General features: G+C 41.1%; 1 protein-coding gene across 1 annotated transcript; it reads left to right on the top strand.

Moving 5' to 3' along the window:
* The first annotated feature begins 1,001 nt into the window (after window positions 1-1,001).
* Window positions 1,002-12,015, top strand: angptl1b (angiopoietin-like 1b). The gene is made up of 5 exons (XM_084911536.1): window positions 1,002-1,631; window positions 4,369-5,193; window positions 6,903-7,096; window positions 8,179-8,449; window positions 9,267-12,015. Exons 2-5 carry the CDS (start codon window positions 4,407-4,409, stop codon window positions 9,452-9,454), a joined length of 1,440 nt encoding a protein of 479 aa, XP_084767662.1. The 5' UTR covers window positions 1,002-1,631; window positions 4,369-4,406; the 3' UTR covers window positions 9,455-12,015.
* The last annotated feature ends 3,284 nt before the right edge of the window (window positions 12,016-15,299 follow it).

Genomic DNA, 15,299 nt, shown 5'->3' with positions numbered 1-15,299 from the left:
TTTTCAGAAATTTGAGCAGGAGCCACTTCAGGTGGAGCATGGAAGACCAGGTGATTTGTTTAGAGTTTAAAAGAGTTTGCAGATGTTATTATGCTTGCCATGTTTTATTGTTAAAGGTTGATAATAATAATGGAATATGGGTCTTATTGATTCTGCAGGACATTTTTTCAGCTTCTGAAATGGCACGTGTTAGAAAAAGTTTGGTAACCACTGTGGAGTCTGCAGTAAAACATCATGTTAACTCAGAGAAACGGGAAAATTATGAGGAGCATTTTGCTCAAAGAGTAATGTCTGTTTTCATAATATATTTGAATAATTCTTTTTATTTTGAAAAGTAGTAAAGTCACTTTGACGTCTTCAGACTTACAACAAAATTATTTCAAAATAATGAACAAATTTAGAATTTGTTAGTTTTATTCATTGATATGATTTTACTTGCTAAAACAATTTATTTACAAATTAAAGATTTACATTTTTCTTAATTAAAAAAGCTTTTTCCTTTTCAGATTTTCAGATTTCAAAAACATTTTTAAAAATAAAGATTTTTCATTCCTGTTTGCTGTAATTTTTCAGTTTCACCCACTGCAGTGAGACTCACTATGTCGATCACGCACAAACAAACATATGCCCTCACACATGTGTGCGTCACACACGAGCACCCACACACTTCTACACAGACTCATTTCTACAATATGAATCCTGTCTTGATTGCTCAGAAACAATACTGTCCTCCCACATGCTGAAGTATGCCTCCCCACACAGAGAATCCCCATGCTTCAAAGCCTGTGCTTCCTCTCCGGTCCAAAACATTTAGCTGAGGGGCGTTCTTTTTTGTCTGCAAAGCCCTGTGCATATTATCCTCATACCAAATAAGCACAGCTGCCAATAGCTCTTGGATTGTCTCTGGAGGAACACACATCCCATATAGGGAGTAAACACGAGAGAAGCACTCGCATCCAAAAAACAGACCTCGTATTATTATGCTAGAGCTACTGGATCGCCAGAATCACTCAGTCATTAGATTCGAGTTGATAGGAAACAGATTTGCGTGGAGTAAGCAGACTGTGAGAAGTAGTTAGGTGAATGAAACTGACAGATGAATATGTGAGTGAGAGGGAGAAAAGGAAAAAGTCCATCAGCTTTCAAGCCTGACTGGCATGTTGCGTGTGTAGGAGACCAACTAACCCTGCAAACCAGATCTTGTTAGGATTTAAAAGATGGCAGAAAGATTGTTTTTTGCATGTGCCTTCACCAGTAACTGACTCACAGCCAAGTGCATTCATCACTTTGTGGTGAGACTTTATATTAGGAGGAGTCTTTTCCCCAAACTGACATCAGAGGAGGAAGGCAGGGCCAAAGCCTCTACTCAGACTACAGGAGGAAAAAGAAAATCACACCATCAGCCCCTCTCGTTCTGTATATGGACTACCCTCCAGTGTCCTCTTCCAGTTGACAGTTTCTGCTGGTGCCATAGCATAGTGTGCAGGCCGTTAATCTCAATGAGAGCAAAGTCAGAGGGAGACTGGGAGTGAGGAGATGGGAATGGAGAACCAGCAGAGGAGGCACGCGTGAGACACCGAGCTGGGTTCTACCTGCAGCTCTTGGACCACTGATTGATCTCACTGACACAGGTTAGACTTTTGCCTGTTTTAAGATCTCAGAGTGGCATGTGAAGTTTCAGAAACTGATGTGACAGTATGTATATTTTTGAACTATATGCGCATTATTGAATCTGTAGATCTTTGATGAATGCAAAACACAGAATTAAATGCAATGTACTGAGTATAAACCTTCTTCTTCTGATGGCTTTAGAAGGATCCGTGGAAGGACTGTTAATCTCCTAAAGGAAATATGTCTGATGTGAACCACTTGGCCCCATTCACCATGTTTAATGCTCATGTTTAATGTTGTCTCTTTAGCAGACAGACTTAATCAGTGGCACCGTCGGAATAACTTGTGGTCTAATCCTGAAAGAAATCTGCTGGCTCCGAGGAAAAGCCACAACACAGTTTGAGTGGGATAAAAAGGAGTGATATGTGATTTGCAATAATATATTCTGTATGTTGGTATAACCAGTTTGATGGGACCGTAGGGACTCGTACGCTGTGTTCGCAGATATATAAAAGAAAATCCTTTAATCGAGGAGCTTACCAGCACACAGTGGTGCCACTTAGAGTTAGTGGGCCATTTGGCAGAGTCCTCCTAGTTGCCTTCTCCACTGGGGAAAACCAGCCACCGCAAAGTTTGACCCGTCTGGTTGCAAAGGACTGTATTAATATAGATGAGGTGGCTGGATCTGGTCAGGTCTGGCTCTGACCAAGGAACGTAGAGGTGAAAATACCCTTTTAATAAGTGAAAAAAAGAGGGAGAGAAAAATGAATGCTGTGGCCGAGTTGATGAAGACCAGCAGGGTGTGAACAACAGAGAGAAACCTGGTGGTAATAACTGCAGATGAGATTCACAGCTGCGGCTGAGGAGCCTCTATGTAAACACTGTCACTCCTGTCAGACCAGAGCCTGTGAGATTCATATTGTGGCGTTGGAGACATACAGATGGGCCAATTGCTGAGCCTTAGCTATTGAAGGGGAGGGATGACCGGTGACTACAGAAAGACAGGAAAAATGCACTCTCTGAGTAATAATAACTGACTGCCTGTGCCAAGGTGTTTTTGAAGCCCGACACATGGGCCACTTTCATTAAAGCGCCTTTTCCTTTCCCATCATATGGTTTGTGATCTATGCAAATAAACAGAAGCTAGTTCCATATGTAAAAGCTAAAACAAGCCAAAGCTTTATTTCTATCAATGAGTCTTTGTGCTTCATGAGAACACAAAAAACTTTCCCTTGAGGCGAGCATGTTTTTTTCCCTGCAAGGATGATAAAAGGGTACTATTCTGCTACGGGAGCATTCTGAGCTTAGGTAATGCTCTGGGATCGGTCCCGTTTACTGTGGTCAGGGCTCTTCAATGCAACTAAACATCATCTTAAGGCCACAGAAATGATTCAATGCCCCTGCTGTCTCTGCCTCGCGATCATTAATTTCTGCCTTCGTGGGCATCTGTAAAAATCCTCAGCAGATGTGTTTCAGAGCATCAGCGTGATGCAGTTCATATCGTGCGCCTGTCAGAAGTGTCAGCTGAAGGTTCAGCTTCAACTCATCCACCAGACTGCCTTCTGGTTGGATTTGGCTTGACTGCCAAAGTCAGCCTGACGCTGGCTCGCCGTTATTGCTCCACTTCCAGAGCCAAGCCATGTTACTGAATATGAGAAGGAGGGATCTTTCACTTAGCATGCGCCCACCCCTGCTTCTTTTCGTTGCGCTGTCAAAACCAATAAGATCAAAACACCAGCTTTCTTCCCAAAAATAGACTCCAGAAAACATTACTCATAACCCCGGAATCCCCCCCCCCCTTTTTTTTTTAACTCTGCTCTTCATCAAACACACCAATTTATTTTATTTGTCACCAAAACTCAAATGTATCTTCTTTCTAGCAGCCAGGAAGAAATGGCAGAAGTTAAAGTGAGTCAGAGAAGCCCAATGACTACCACCTGCTGCTTTCTTTGCTCATTACCGGACTAAAAATGTCTGCACCTCATGAAACACAGACTGCCGCTGGATGCTTCCCTATTAGATAGCACATTCAGCATCCTCCATGGCCACAGTAACACAGTTTTCTCTCAAGTATATTTTAATTTAATTTAATTTTTTCACTTGGAGTTAAATCTTTTGTCAGATTCCTCTGTTTTATCCACATAAGCTGGTGCCGGTATGGTGAAAGACTATAGGGGAGATTTGCAGAAGGTCTGAGCCATGAGGTCTACTGAAATATTAAAAACAGATCTCAGCACTTGTTCACACCCGCCCAGACACTTGATACAAATGTGGTAAGAAAGAGAACCCACGAGGGGAATGTATTTAGAATAGGAGATTTTAAATACACAGATTCCTGCTGATGAACAAACAGCTTAGTACGTGAAAACAGGTGTATCTCAATTTTCACTTTTGTAAAAACTATTTAGTTATTGGTGCTTTTTGACTAAGTTTTGCAGCCGCACTGGATTAAACAGATTCAAAGGAGAAAAGAGAGCCTTTGCAAAACTTTAGTTTTCTTGTAGTCTGCCTGTTAGAAAGATGATCAAATGGAAAGAGACGAGTGATAAAGATAAATATCTGAACCAACTCTAGTGGAGTCAGTTTATTTTAATGCTACCAAAGTCCTTTTAGAAGCAGGTACCCACTGATGTCCAGATCTGTGGCAGGGAATTTGCAAGGAGCTGCAGGTCAAATATGGTGTTTTCATGGAAAACTCTAGAATAACACCAACCTAATTCCTTATGTATGCAATGCGTTTCTCTTTCCTTTTCATAGATCTGTATGTTTTTTTGATAACGCATAGAGGAAACACCATGGGACCTGGAATGTGGACCGTATTTATTCTGCTTGGTCTGTCCCTCTGGAGCAACAGTCAAGCCTTTACCAAGAACCCCATCCTCTCCCGGATAAGAAGGGCCCCAGAGGCCAATGGAGAAAACAAAAAGTGCTCTTACACCTTCCTGGTCCCCGAGCAGAAGATCACAGGCCCCATCTGTGCCACCCGTGGTTATTCAACCGACAAGGATCGAGTGACACGCCTGGATGTGGCCTCGGTGCGCGACCTGCTGTCTAAGCAGCGTCGGGAGATGGAAACTTTGAAGCTGGTGGTGGACGTTGATGGCAACTTGGTGAATGAGATGAAGCTGTTGAGGAAAGAGAGCAGAAACATGAACTCCCGAGTGACCCAGCTCTACATGCAGCTGCTTCATGAGATCATCCGGAAGAGGGACAACTCGCTGGAGCTGGCTCAGCTGGAGACACGCATCCTCAATGCCACCACCGAGTCACTGCGCCTGGCATCCCGTTACAGGGAACTGGAGGCCAAATATGCAGCCCTGTCAGCCATAGTGAATAACCAGTCAGTGGTTATAGGAGCACTGGAAGAGCGCTGTATGCAGGTGTATAGTCGTAGGCATGAGCATCCGCCTCTTGGACCTCCACTGGTGCAGGTGGTGCCTGAGAACATTCCAGTCAATGTGCCACGTTTCACCAACGAAATCCAGAGGTTTGCACGGGAACGAGGCTCTCGTTCCGGTCCGTCACCCACAAGCAGTACCCTGGAAGCCCAGAAACCTCCACAGAGAAACTTCAGCGCAGAAGGTTAGAGAGTTACTCATCCATCCACAAATCCATTCATTTAATCCCTGCTTCAGTCCCAAATATCCAACACAGTCATGGTAAAATGTAGAGCAGCCTTCACAGGCCAACCACAACAAAATAATAATCCAAAATTTTGAACACAGCTGCAGGTGGGCCAGTGTCCCAACTTCTAAAGGTTAAAGATTTTGTAAATTCAGCTCGCACCTCAACAGAAGGAACACAAACCAGGATGGAAATAAAAATGCGCTAATGTCTGAATAGAGGCATGCAACCTAAAGTAAAACAAAGAAAGTCCTAAGCAGTGAGATTTTGCTCATCAACAGATCTCCCTCAGATAGTTCAATTACCTTCACCCAAGAATAATAGAGTGTGTTGAACTTCAGTGCAGCCGTGTGCAAAAGATCCTTCATAAAACTGCAACTGCATGTGAAGTGCAGACAAAACTCAGGCTGGCATTACAGGCGCCGTCCAAACCACAAAGTAGAGGTAATTCTGTTATATAAGTGAATGGACTATACCTTTACCTTATTATCATAATGTGAGCGACTTCCTCATCCTTTCTGTAAACTCACTTCTACACCTGCTAACAATGAAAACATTTACAATGAGAATGTTAAATTAGCTTGAGAAAGGGCAGAAATTATTAAAGAAAGGTTAATAAGATATCTACTTTTTTTATTACTTCAAATGAGGGAAAGTTATTTCTTATTAAAGTGACTTAATAGGCCAATTTTCTTCTACTGCTCTGTATTTAACTTTGCAGACCTACAATACATGTGTTTTATATTACTCTGCGTGCTTGTGTGACTTTTTTTTTTTTCGTGTTTACTGTTTTTTCCCGCATATTTCATTTTCTGTCAGACATTTCATTCCTTGTAATGTAAACTCATTGTCTCAGTGCTCTAATTTAATCTGCCCTATGAAACCCAATTGCGGTCGGATGATAGGTTTGGTCAAAATTGACCTTTTGTTCTCTAGAGAAGTGTGCTTTGTGAAAATGTAACATTTGAAACCACTTACCTACAAAACAGGATAAAAAAGAGAGGAGTAGCCTGCAATGTTACCCAGTGATTTGTGAAGTCCTTTTAAAGCCTCAAGCTGAGCATTTACACTTTGCAATCTTGTCAATATCAAACAGGGCCATACTTACAAAATGAGCATCATGTTGTATTCAGTATTCATAAACTCAACAGAACAGTTTTTACTGATAGCACGGAATAAGGGAGTGCAAGGTCCCTGTTGGCCTATACAAAAAGTGGTCCACGCTAACTACATCTTAGCTAGGTTAGGCTAACTTGAGGATAGTTTGTTAATCTAAGCTGAAGCAAATTGGATTTCTTTTGGGTTTTGTTTTGTTTTTACTAATTTTGTGCATTGAAAAAAAAGAACTGGATGCTCTAAAGTCCAATTCAGTTTCTTATGTAGCATAAATAGGTTACTGGCTGAATCTAATAGCAAACAGTACTGGTAAAAGCTAACTAGCCTAGCATCCATTTCCTTAACAATTCAAAAAGCCTAACAAACCTCACCTTCAGATTTTTTTTCTTAGCTCTTTGGTTTTTATAAGCATATACAAATGTGTTTTTAGTAAATCTGATGATTTTTTCCTACAAAAATGTAGAATGTTTGTCCAGCTCTCTACTTTCTAGATTTTCTAGTTCTCTCTTACTTTTATCAACTGTATCCTCTCTTATTCTCTTTTCCCTCAGGCCCATTCAGAGACTGTCTTGCAGCACAGGAGGCTGGCTACAGCACTAGTGGCATGTACTTAATCAGACCAGATGAAGCTGAGAGGCCAGTGCAGGCCTGGTGTGAACAGGACATAGACAATGGCGGCTGGACTGTCATCCAGAGCAGAAGGGATGGTTCAGTTAACTTCTTCAGGAACTGGGAAAACTACAAGGTGATGACTATTGCACTTCCTTTGCCACATCTCTTTCCCCCTCTTTTCGTCTTTTAAAAGTGCTGTCAAATAAATACTTGGCCTATCCAGAGATAACAATGTGCTGTTATACGTTCCATCTAGAGGAACCACTGGGGTGTTTGAAACAATTCCCTGAGCCTGAATCTTCATGTATTCACTTACTGTAAGGTATAATACCCTGTCAGCAGCACCATTTGTTGGAGATCCTTTTTTATTTTCCCATTATGAAACATTAGCTGTCCCACTAGGAAGGTATGTTCCACAGCTCAGCTGAAGCCAAATTCTTTCCAAACTGCTTCTACTACAGCACCTTCCTGGGTGGATGGTTAGTACTACACCACACTATATAGAGCCCCCTCATCAAAGCACAGTGAGACTGAGATTGAGTACATCATTGCTGACAGCCTCTGCAATCCGGAGTTCCATTCAACCAGGTCAAGGCTGGAGTCTAAATTGCAATTTCCAACACTGATTTACCTCTGTACTCTCCCACAAAGCCACCACACACATACACACACCACAGAGGAGGCCTCAAACTCAAAGCCTACATCATTCATCATTTGCTGGCTCCCCGAACTAATCTGCAATCACAAACCTCAACCTCTTTTACCAAGTGAAGTGTTCTGGCAGCATGTAGCCAGACATAGATGGCTGGTGGTTTTTCAACACAAGTGGCCAGGCCAGTTTCACTATTAGCAATGATCCAATAGATCATTGCTGTGGGGTAGGAGCAGTGAAGGAGAATTTTGAAGACAGATGGCTTTTCCAGCATAAACTCTACAGCATGTCTTCCTCAGGAATTTCAAATGCAGGATGGTATCCGTATATCTCAATGTACTTTTTTTTCCTTTTTAATTTTCACTTTTCTGCAGAATCATGTCATGAGAAAGACCTTTCTCATTTGTTCCCCTGACAGTCACTCGTCATCGCCCACAACTCCTTTTTATTTTCCTAAATAATCCTCATGTTTCTAAACTCCACGGGCAACCGCAGAACAAACAGTGTACATTGTTTTCTGTGATCTTTTTTGTAACTTTCCTTTTAATCTTCCTTTGACTCAGAGCGGCTTTGGCAACATAGACGGAGAGTACTGGCTCGGCCTAGAAGGCATCTACGGCCTCGGAAGGCAGGGGGACTACAAGCTGCTAGTGGAGCTGGAGGACTGGATGGGCAAGAAGGTTTACGCTCAGTACAGCAGCTTCCACTTGGAGCCAGAGAGCGAAGGCTACCGCCTGAGGCTGGGCACCTACCAGGGCAATGCTGGGGATTCTCTGAGCAGCCACAACGGCAAACAGTTCACTACTCTGGATCGAGACAAAGATGCTTTCTCAGGTAAACAATACTGTGTGATTGTCACACATAGTCTTCTCTGAAGTGTTGAAATATACATTTTCTCTTTGAACAATTGAGACCATTAAATTATTGGAATCTGCAGTCTAAGTGGTCCTACTTGATTGGTCAAAACATATCAGAATCAACTAACAGATTCAAAAAGGAACACACTGTGACACAAGGCCAAGTTTGTTCATATCAGTGCATAGTGGTATATGTAAAAGATGGGATGGGTCTAAAAAAATGTACTTTACACTTGCATTCTTTCTAATTGGGGGCAATGCAGCTGATTACACGTTTACAAAGTTACCTCAGTAAACATTTTCACCTAATTTAGTTTATGGTCTCAATACTTTGTTTCGAATATTGTTTATCACAGCAAGATGCTCATCTCATAAATATGGTTACAATTACTGTAAAATAGACTAGGAAGCAATGTATGATTTAAGGCATGGCTACTGTATGAGCACGTGGTGTCCTCCATTTGTCGCTTTCAGAAAAGCTTTACTATCACAGTCAATTTTTCTCACTTGATAGAAAAAAATAAAGACTGGGTTCCATCGCTAGAAATACTTTTTCTGTCCATCATTATTGACAGACGTATAAGATAACACAATACAATACAATGTTGTGTTATATGTGTATACACAACACAGAACGCTAATCTCAAGATAACAAAAGGACAAAAACAGAACAAAAAGGAAAAAAAAACTTGTAATTTTTTAAAATTATAGTAATGTTTCCTAGGGCAGTGCCAATTACCTCACTGAGAAGAATAACAAATAAGATAACCAATTCTTCTGTTTCCCATTCGCAGGTAATTGTGCCCATTTCCATAAAGGAGGCTGGTGGTACAACGGATGTGGCCAAACCAATCTCAACGGTGTCTGGTACAACGGAGGTGTCTACCGTAGCAAATACCAAGATGGTATCTTCTGGGCCGACTATGGCGGAGGTTTCTACTCAATGAAGTCTGTCCGCATGATGATCAGGCCCATAGATTGAGAAGAATGCATAAGCCAGGCTGGTCAAGGGGCAGCTATGTAGGCCAGGGCAAACTTGACTCCATCTACATTGAGCCCAGCTTGAAGATGGAGTTTACCAATTGTCAGACAGTGACCTGAACTCTCTGCTATAAAAGACACAGATTCTGCTTGTTCTCCTTTTGATATCATAGCTGACTCAAACATAGACGGATTTACCATATTCCTATATGACTGCTCATAGGAAGCCATACTGCTCCTTTAACCACCTAATGTGTATGACCGAGAAGGTGAATTAAGAGTATATGCCTACGTTTTTCACTAAAATAATGGTAGCTGTCTCTCTGATTAAGAAACCACAATGTTTTCTTATTAGTATATGACTTCATGGAGCAGAGAAGCCACATCATAAAGGAACTTCAGCGGCTGTGATTTCATTCCCACGGTTAGCATCGCAGGCTCTTAATGCAGCTCGTCCTACCTCGCCAACATAAACGTCTGGAGGAAACACACGTATACGGCATTTAACTTGCTATAGTTGCTGGTAGCTGGAAAAGATATTTTGTTACTACGTTATAGATTTATCTGGGCTCTGTATTCACTTCCAGATGTGAAAGAGCAACACATTAATGAGTTGGAGTTTATACATTTGATTACATGGAAAGAGTGGCGATTTTATTTTTAATCCCTACACTTAAAATGACCTGTATACTGCATGTTAAAGTACTTTGAGTGCAGAAGACCAGAAAGGATAATTTATGTGTATAATTAAGTTATCATTACAGTGAAAGGGGCCAGGTGTCCTGAGGGAAATAGTAAATGATCCTGAAGAAAATAGGACTAATTTCCTGCACTGTACGCGACAATCATTCTCCAAGTGTGCTTACACGTATGGAAATTTGTTTTATATGTTTTTCTCATTTGGCTGTTGATTAAACTTCAGTATGACTCTGTGAAATACAATCATTGTTGGGAGGGGGAATAAAAAAGATGGATTTCCGTTTTGTTTTGAGTGGTTTTCGAGCATGAAGAATATGCCAGCCGAGCGTGTTGAAAGTTATAGGCATGGGGACAGACAACGAGAAACACATTTCTGAAAGCCAGACGGAGATGGAGAGAGAAATAGAGGGAAGGAAGGGGAGGAGGAGATGAACTGGGATGGAATGGGTCCAAATTTCCAAGTTATTTTTTCCAGCCACCCAACCAGCCCCCTACCCGCACGACCTTTTTTTTTTTTTCAAACACAGAGAAATGTACATTCTTTCCACACAAAAGTGCTTGAACTGTATGTTTTTGTAATTTAAAAAAATCTCTCCTCAACAAAGACACCAGTCCCCGCACCCTGTAATCACTGGTAAAGATGGAGAGCAGCATCCTTTTAAGGAAAACCATCCCTGAGGAGGGGGTTGCAGAGATGTAAAATGATGGGGATGCATTTGAAGAAATAGCCAGTTGTTGTATCCACAACAACACATTAAAGCCAAGCAGCCTGTAGTCTCGGATCTGAAAATAGGCTCACATGTTGTGCTCACCCACCACAATGGCCTTCACACCCATGTCTTTAAAAACTTTTATAAAGCATGAAATATGAACCAGGAACACGGGTCAACCCCAGCTGGACATGGAAACATGTTTATGGGCATGTAAAAAAGCAGCCGCTAATAAAAAAAAATGGCATTACAATCTTAAAATTAAACAGCAATAAAAGCCGATGAGTCACGATGCTTGGCAGAGCAATATTACACAACCAACAGTCACTAAATGGGAACATTTAGGGTTCACTTCAGGGGACATTCTTGTTCAAGTGGTTTCAAAAGAGCTCTTTTCATAGGCTGGTTTATCTGTTCACCAACTCAATAGGTTTACTTGACTTATTAATTATTAGTCCTGTTCTGACTTGCTGGTTAAAAGTTGTTTTCCACGGCTGATTCAAACGAGTGCTTAATAGAAGAAGGATATGCAAATTCCAAAAGTTCCAGGGAATTCCTGGACCAGTTTGCAACACTTTGAATTTGACACTAATAAGAGTTGTCTTAAATCTTTCTGGCCCTGTCGGCTTTGTGTTGATGAGCCAGACCATCACACTCTTCAAGTGGTGTCCGTGGATGACTGGTTTCAAGCAAAGTCATCAACGCCAGGCGCACAACTTTGATCACATGGAACACATGAATCCTTTTTCTTTCTTTTTCAACCATTGTGTACTCCCTTTGACAGTCCAAAAGAGTGCTCTTAATGCCTTTATGTCTATAAATCTGTCTCATTATAACCGTCAAAGCCCCTGTTTCCTGAGAGTTTGCCTGCATGCATGTTGATGTTAGTTTAGAAGACTGAATTTAATTACATCAGAATATCTTGCAAACAGTAAAATTGAGATTAACGGTACAACTCTCATGTGTCTCTAATAAATCTGAAACTTTGGCCACCTGGCGTTTAGCTTACTTTGCCATAAAACTGGAAAATGCTTCCAGTCAGGATCAAGAGTTATAAAAGCAAAGCAAGTGGATCCAAAGCTTACAGATTAATGTGATATACCCCCTTTTTTTTACTTCTAAAATGAGAAGTTGAGTAGTTCTGGAAACTACCCCCATAACACTGATTCCACGCAGCTGAAAAGATGAAAAAAAAAAGTGCAAAGCTATTAAAGCTGATTTTAGTTTTATTGTTTGAGGATTCTTCTGATTTTAAGAGGATTTGTCTTCTGTATAACCGTTTCTGTGCTCAAGTAAGCTAAGAGCTAGCAAAAAAACAAATAAACGTGAAAATTAGAGGCCAAGGGCTTTAATCTGTCACAGGTCTGAAAATATATAAATGCTTATTAAATCCTTCATTTAAACATTTAGCCTCATTGAGATTGAGATCTATTTTTCAAGACAGACCTGTGAACAAAATAAAAAAGTTAGACAAACAGGTACATGTACACAATTTTAAAAAATGCACAAGAGTAGCTTCATAACATTTTGGTAGTTTGTTCCGTTTGTAGGTGGAGAAATATTTCAATTCAGTTTTTCCAATTTCAGTGTGAACAACAGGTACAGCTAATGTTTAAAATGTCCCACGGCCTGACATTGTAAGAGCTCCGTTTAAATTCAGTCAAGGAGATAAGCAGGCAATCTTTGCAGCAAAGAGCCTTGTAAATAAATATCATACAATGCTGCTGTCTTCGATTTACTGTACATTATCACATTTTGTTCTCTCATATAAGATACGATGGTGACCAAGAAAACAATCACCTGTAATGAATCGTAATTTACGGTAGTACACAGAATCAAGAGGCTTCAACTTGAATATAGAAGCAACATCACCATAATCAAGCGTAGACAAAATTGGCACATTGCACAATGATCTTACTAATCATGAATGAGAAACAAGATTTGTTTCTATGTAGAAATCCAATCTATTCCTTTAATTTTCTTAAAAGGTGCTCCACATAAATAAAATAAAACATGCAGAAATGTGACCTACTGACATATACAAAGCATTTTAACAAAGTATAGGCCTACTGCTTGCTGAGAAGTTCGAAAGCAGGTTTAGATACCTTTCTAGAGCATGGTTGTTCTCTAAAACACTTTTTTGTGCTTTAATGCAAAATCTAGACATCCTGTCCATCCCTGTCCTCCACTGCTACCCCCTGAGAAGCTTCACTGGATCAATTTCAATACAAATTTTCCCAGCTTGACCAAGGAAAAGGACGCTGATTATAACGGACCACCTTCCTGTTACAAATGTGCCTCTAAACCCTCAGTGAGAACAGACCCCACAAATCAGCCAGTGTGGGTTGCTCCAAGTGTAGCCTTCCAATAACTTGTGCCGGTGACACACTGAACCTTCACAATTTTAAACAGCCTCACAGGGACATGGAAATGCCTGATTAACCCACAAAAACCAAACCCCTGCAAAGCCTCGTGCTGGAACTGTGAAGGTGACATCCTTGGCTCTGGTGAAAGGACCACACTCAGGTCTGCACCAACTCAAAATACCTTGTAGCAGACTGGGGATGGGCGAACGCTGCTGCGGTGTGGTCCTCTGAAAACCACTGCACGTTTCAGAGGTAAAAGCCCTCCTTGTCACTAAGTGAAGGTTCACTGTCTACAGATTTCAGGCTCGGAAGATCCCTGACAGTTCGCTGCTGTTTGCTATAAAACATCTGCTGTTGGGGGAATGTCCGTGAGAGTGACTTATTAGCTCTCAGAAGCTCACTTAGTGTCAGCAGCAAATCAGCAGACAGGATGTCGAGCTGTTTTCTTTGAAAATAAGCTCCATGATGAATTTTTTGCTCTAACTGGGACGGTTAAACAAATCCGTAACTAAGTTTGTTGCTAAGTGCCCTTTTGATTTAGGGCTCAACAGACACTTGTTTAAGATGGATCATCGTTTGGAGAAATCTGGGAAGGCTCACTTTGCTGGGGACAGCTACAGTTTCCAGTCTGTGCTAAAATTTCCAGAAGAGTGATAGTGTGTTTAGCTTTGAAGCAAACAAGCAGAGGCTGAGATTGTGAATATGATCTTTATCTTGCTGAGGGGTTTTTCTCCAAACTAAGCAGCAAATGCAACCCAGAGATAACAAACAAAAGGACATGTGAACCATAGAACATTTGCTCCTTGAGTTTCAGCTGCTTATTAACAGACATTTAGTCTGTTAAATGCATCTAATAGCAATGAAAAATTCAGATGGTTTTCATCGTTCTTGCGTTTGGCATGGCAGGCTTGTTTATTCTGCTAAAGCCGCCAAAGCCTAAGATGATCAAATGCACATCCTTTGTAAAGAAATATGACCTCTGAACACTGCAAGTTAGTCACGTAACTGAGGACCCGCTAATAGCCTACAGTATGTCTGTATATGTTCAGTGATTGCACTCATTTTGATGAATGACATGATTCAGATGGCCTGGTTAAGGCTTCAGAACCTCCTGGGTATGTGGGGGCAGGGGCGAGGAGGACCATCTATTTGATGACTCAGCTGTTTTTACGCCAAAGTTAAAAGAGTGAAAAACAAAAAGGGCCTCCTGGCCTAAATCTGCTCTGGAGAAATATTATCTGTAAAGGACAACATATGGAACCACGGAAATGCTTTCTGATGAGCACTGTGGAGAATTGAGGTTTCTAACCTCAACTGGTAACTGTAAAGCTACATTTTTTTGGTGAAAGCAGAAGAAATAATCACTTCATAGAAGCGTACTGGCTGATATTATAGCTGCTGCATTCCAAAGTAGCTGTAGGTGTGAGTGACTTTTGAATTGAATGGAAATTTTAGTGGTTATAATGGGAAGTGCGGGCAGGCATGCTTCATATTGGAGGGAAACTTCTGTGATCATTAGAAGTGTTTCTTCTGGTCTAAGGGGAGCTAAAAACAAAAAGTAAAAAACCCATAAAAACTCAAAACCTAGTCTGCAAAATGTTGAAAAAGCCTAGAGCATGAAAACAGGACAATGTGACCTTTTTCTAAGTTTGTCGTAAAAGGTTGCAACACTGCTTTACGTGATTTGTTTCGAAGGCTTTGATCACATTCTTCCCACTGGTCTTGCAAACTGACTCTGGAGTCATTCTTTATACACGTCAGCTCAGGCTCTAAAGTCGTGTTAGCACACAAATGCTGTGTTCTGACATGAAAGCTGTTCACTGTTAAACACAAAGAGCTAAGATTCTGCTTGGTAAAAGACAGACAACATTTGGGGGGGGCATCTTGACCTCTTTGTTATGCTTATGAAATTTACAAGATTAAAAGCGCTTTTATTCAGCTCTTCTGCATCAAGTGGACACCAGTGGGAGAAGTTTGTCCTCAGGGTTAAAATACATGCTTTCATCAAAGTTAACCACGTCTTTAGAGAGCTTGTCTGGCAGAAGGCCTTGAAGGCAAACCTCACTAATCT

Source organism: Perissodus microlepis, chromosome 18 (assembly GCF_051167445.1).
Source record: "Perissodus microlepis isolate ML-2025 ecotype Zambia chromosome 18, ASM5116744v1, whole genome shotgun sequence".
NCBI classification, from domain to species: domain Eukaryota; kingdom Metazoa; phylum Chordata; class Actinopteri; order Cichliformes; family Cichlidae; genus Perissodus; species Perissodus microlepis.
The sequence above is the reverse complement of the archived record's forward strand: the minus strand, read 5'-3'. Positions and strand labels throughout refer to the sequence as shown.

What these genes read in the sequence shown, in the direction of transcription:
- angptl1b (XM_084911536.1), top strand. Translation starts at nt 4,407, where the DNA reads ATGGGACCTGGAATGTGGACCGTATTTATTCTGCTTGGTCTGTCCCTC. An exon ending in GAGAAACTTCAGCGCAGAAG is followed by an intron (nt 5,194 to 6,902) that starts GTTAGAGAGTTA and finishes CTTTTCCCTCAG; the next exon opens with GCCCATTCAGAGACTGTCTT. An exon ending in AGACAAAGATGCTTTCTCAG is followed by an intron (nt 8,450 to 9,266) that starts GTAAACAATACT and finishes TCCCATTCGCAG; the next exon opens with GTAATTGTGCCCATTTCCAT.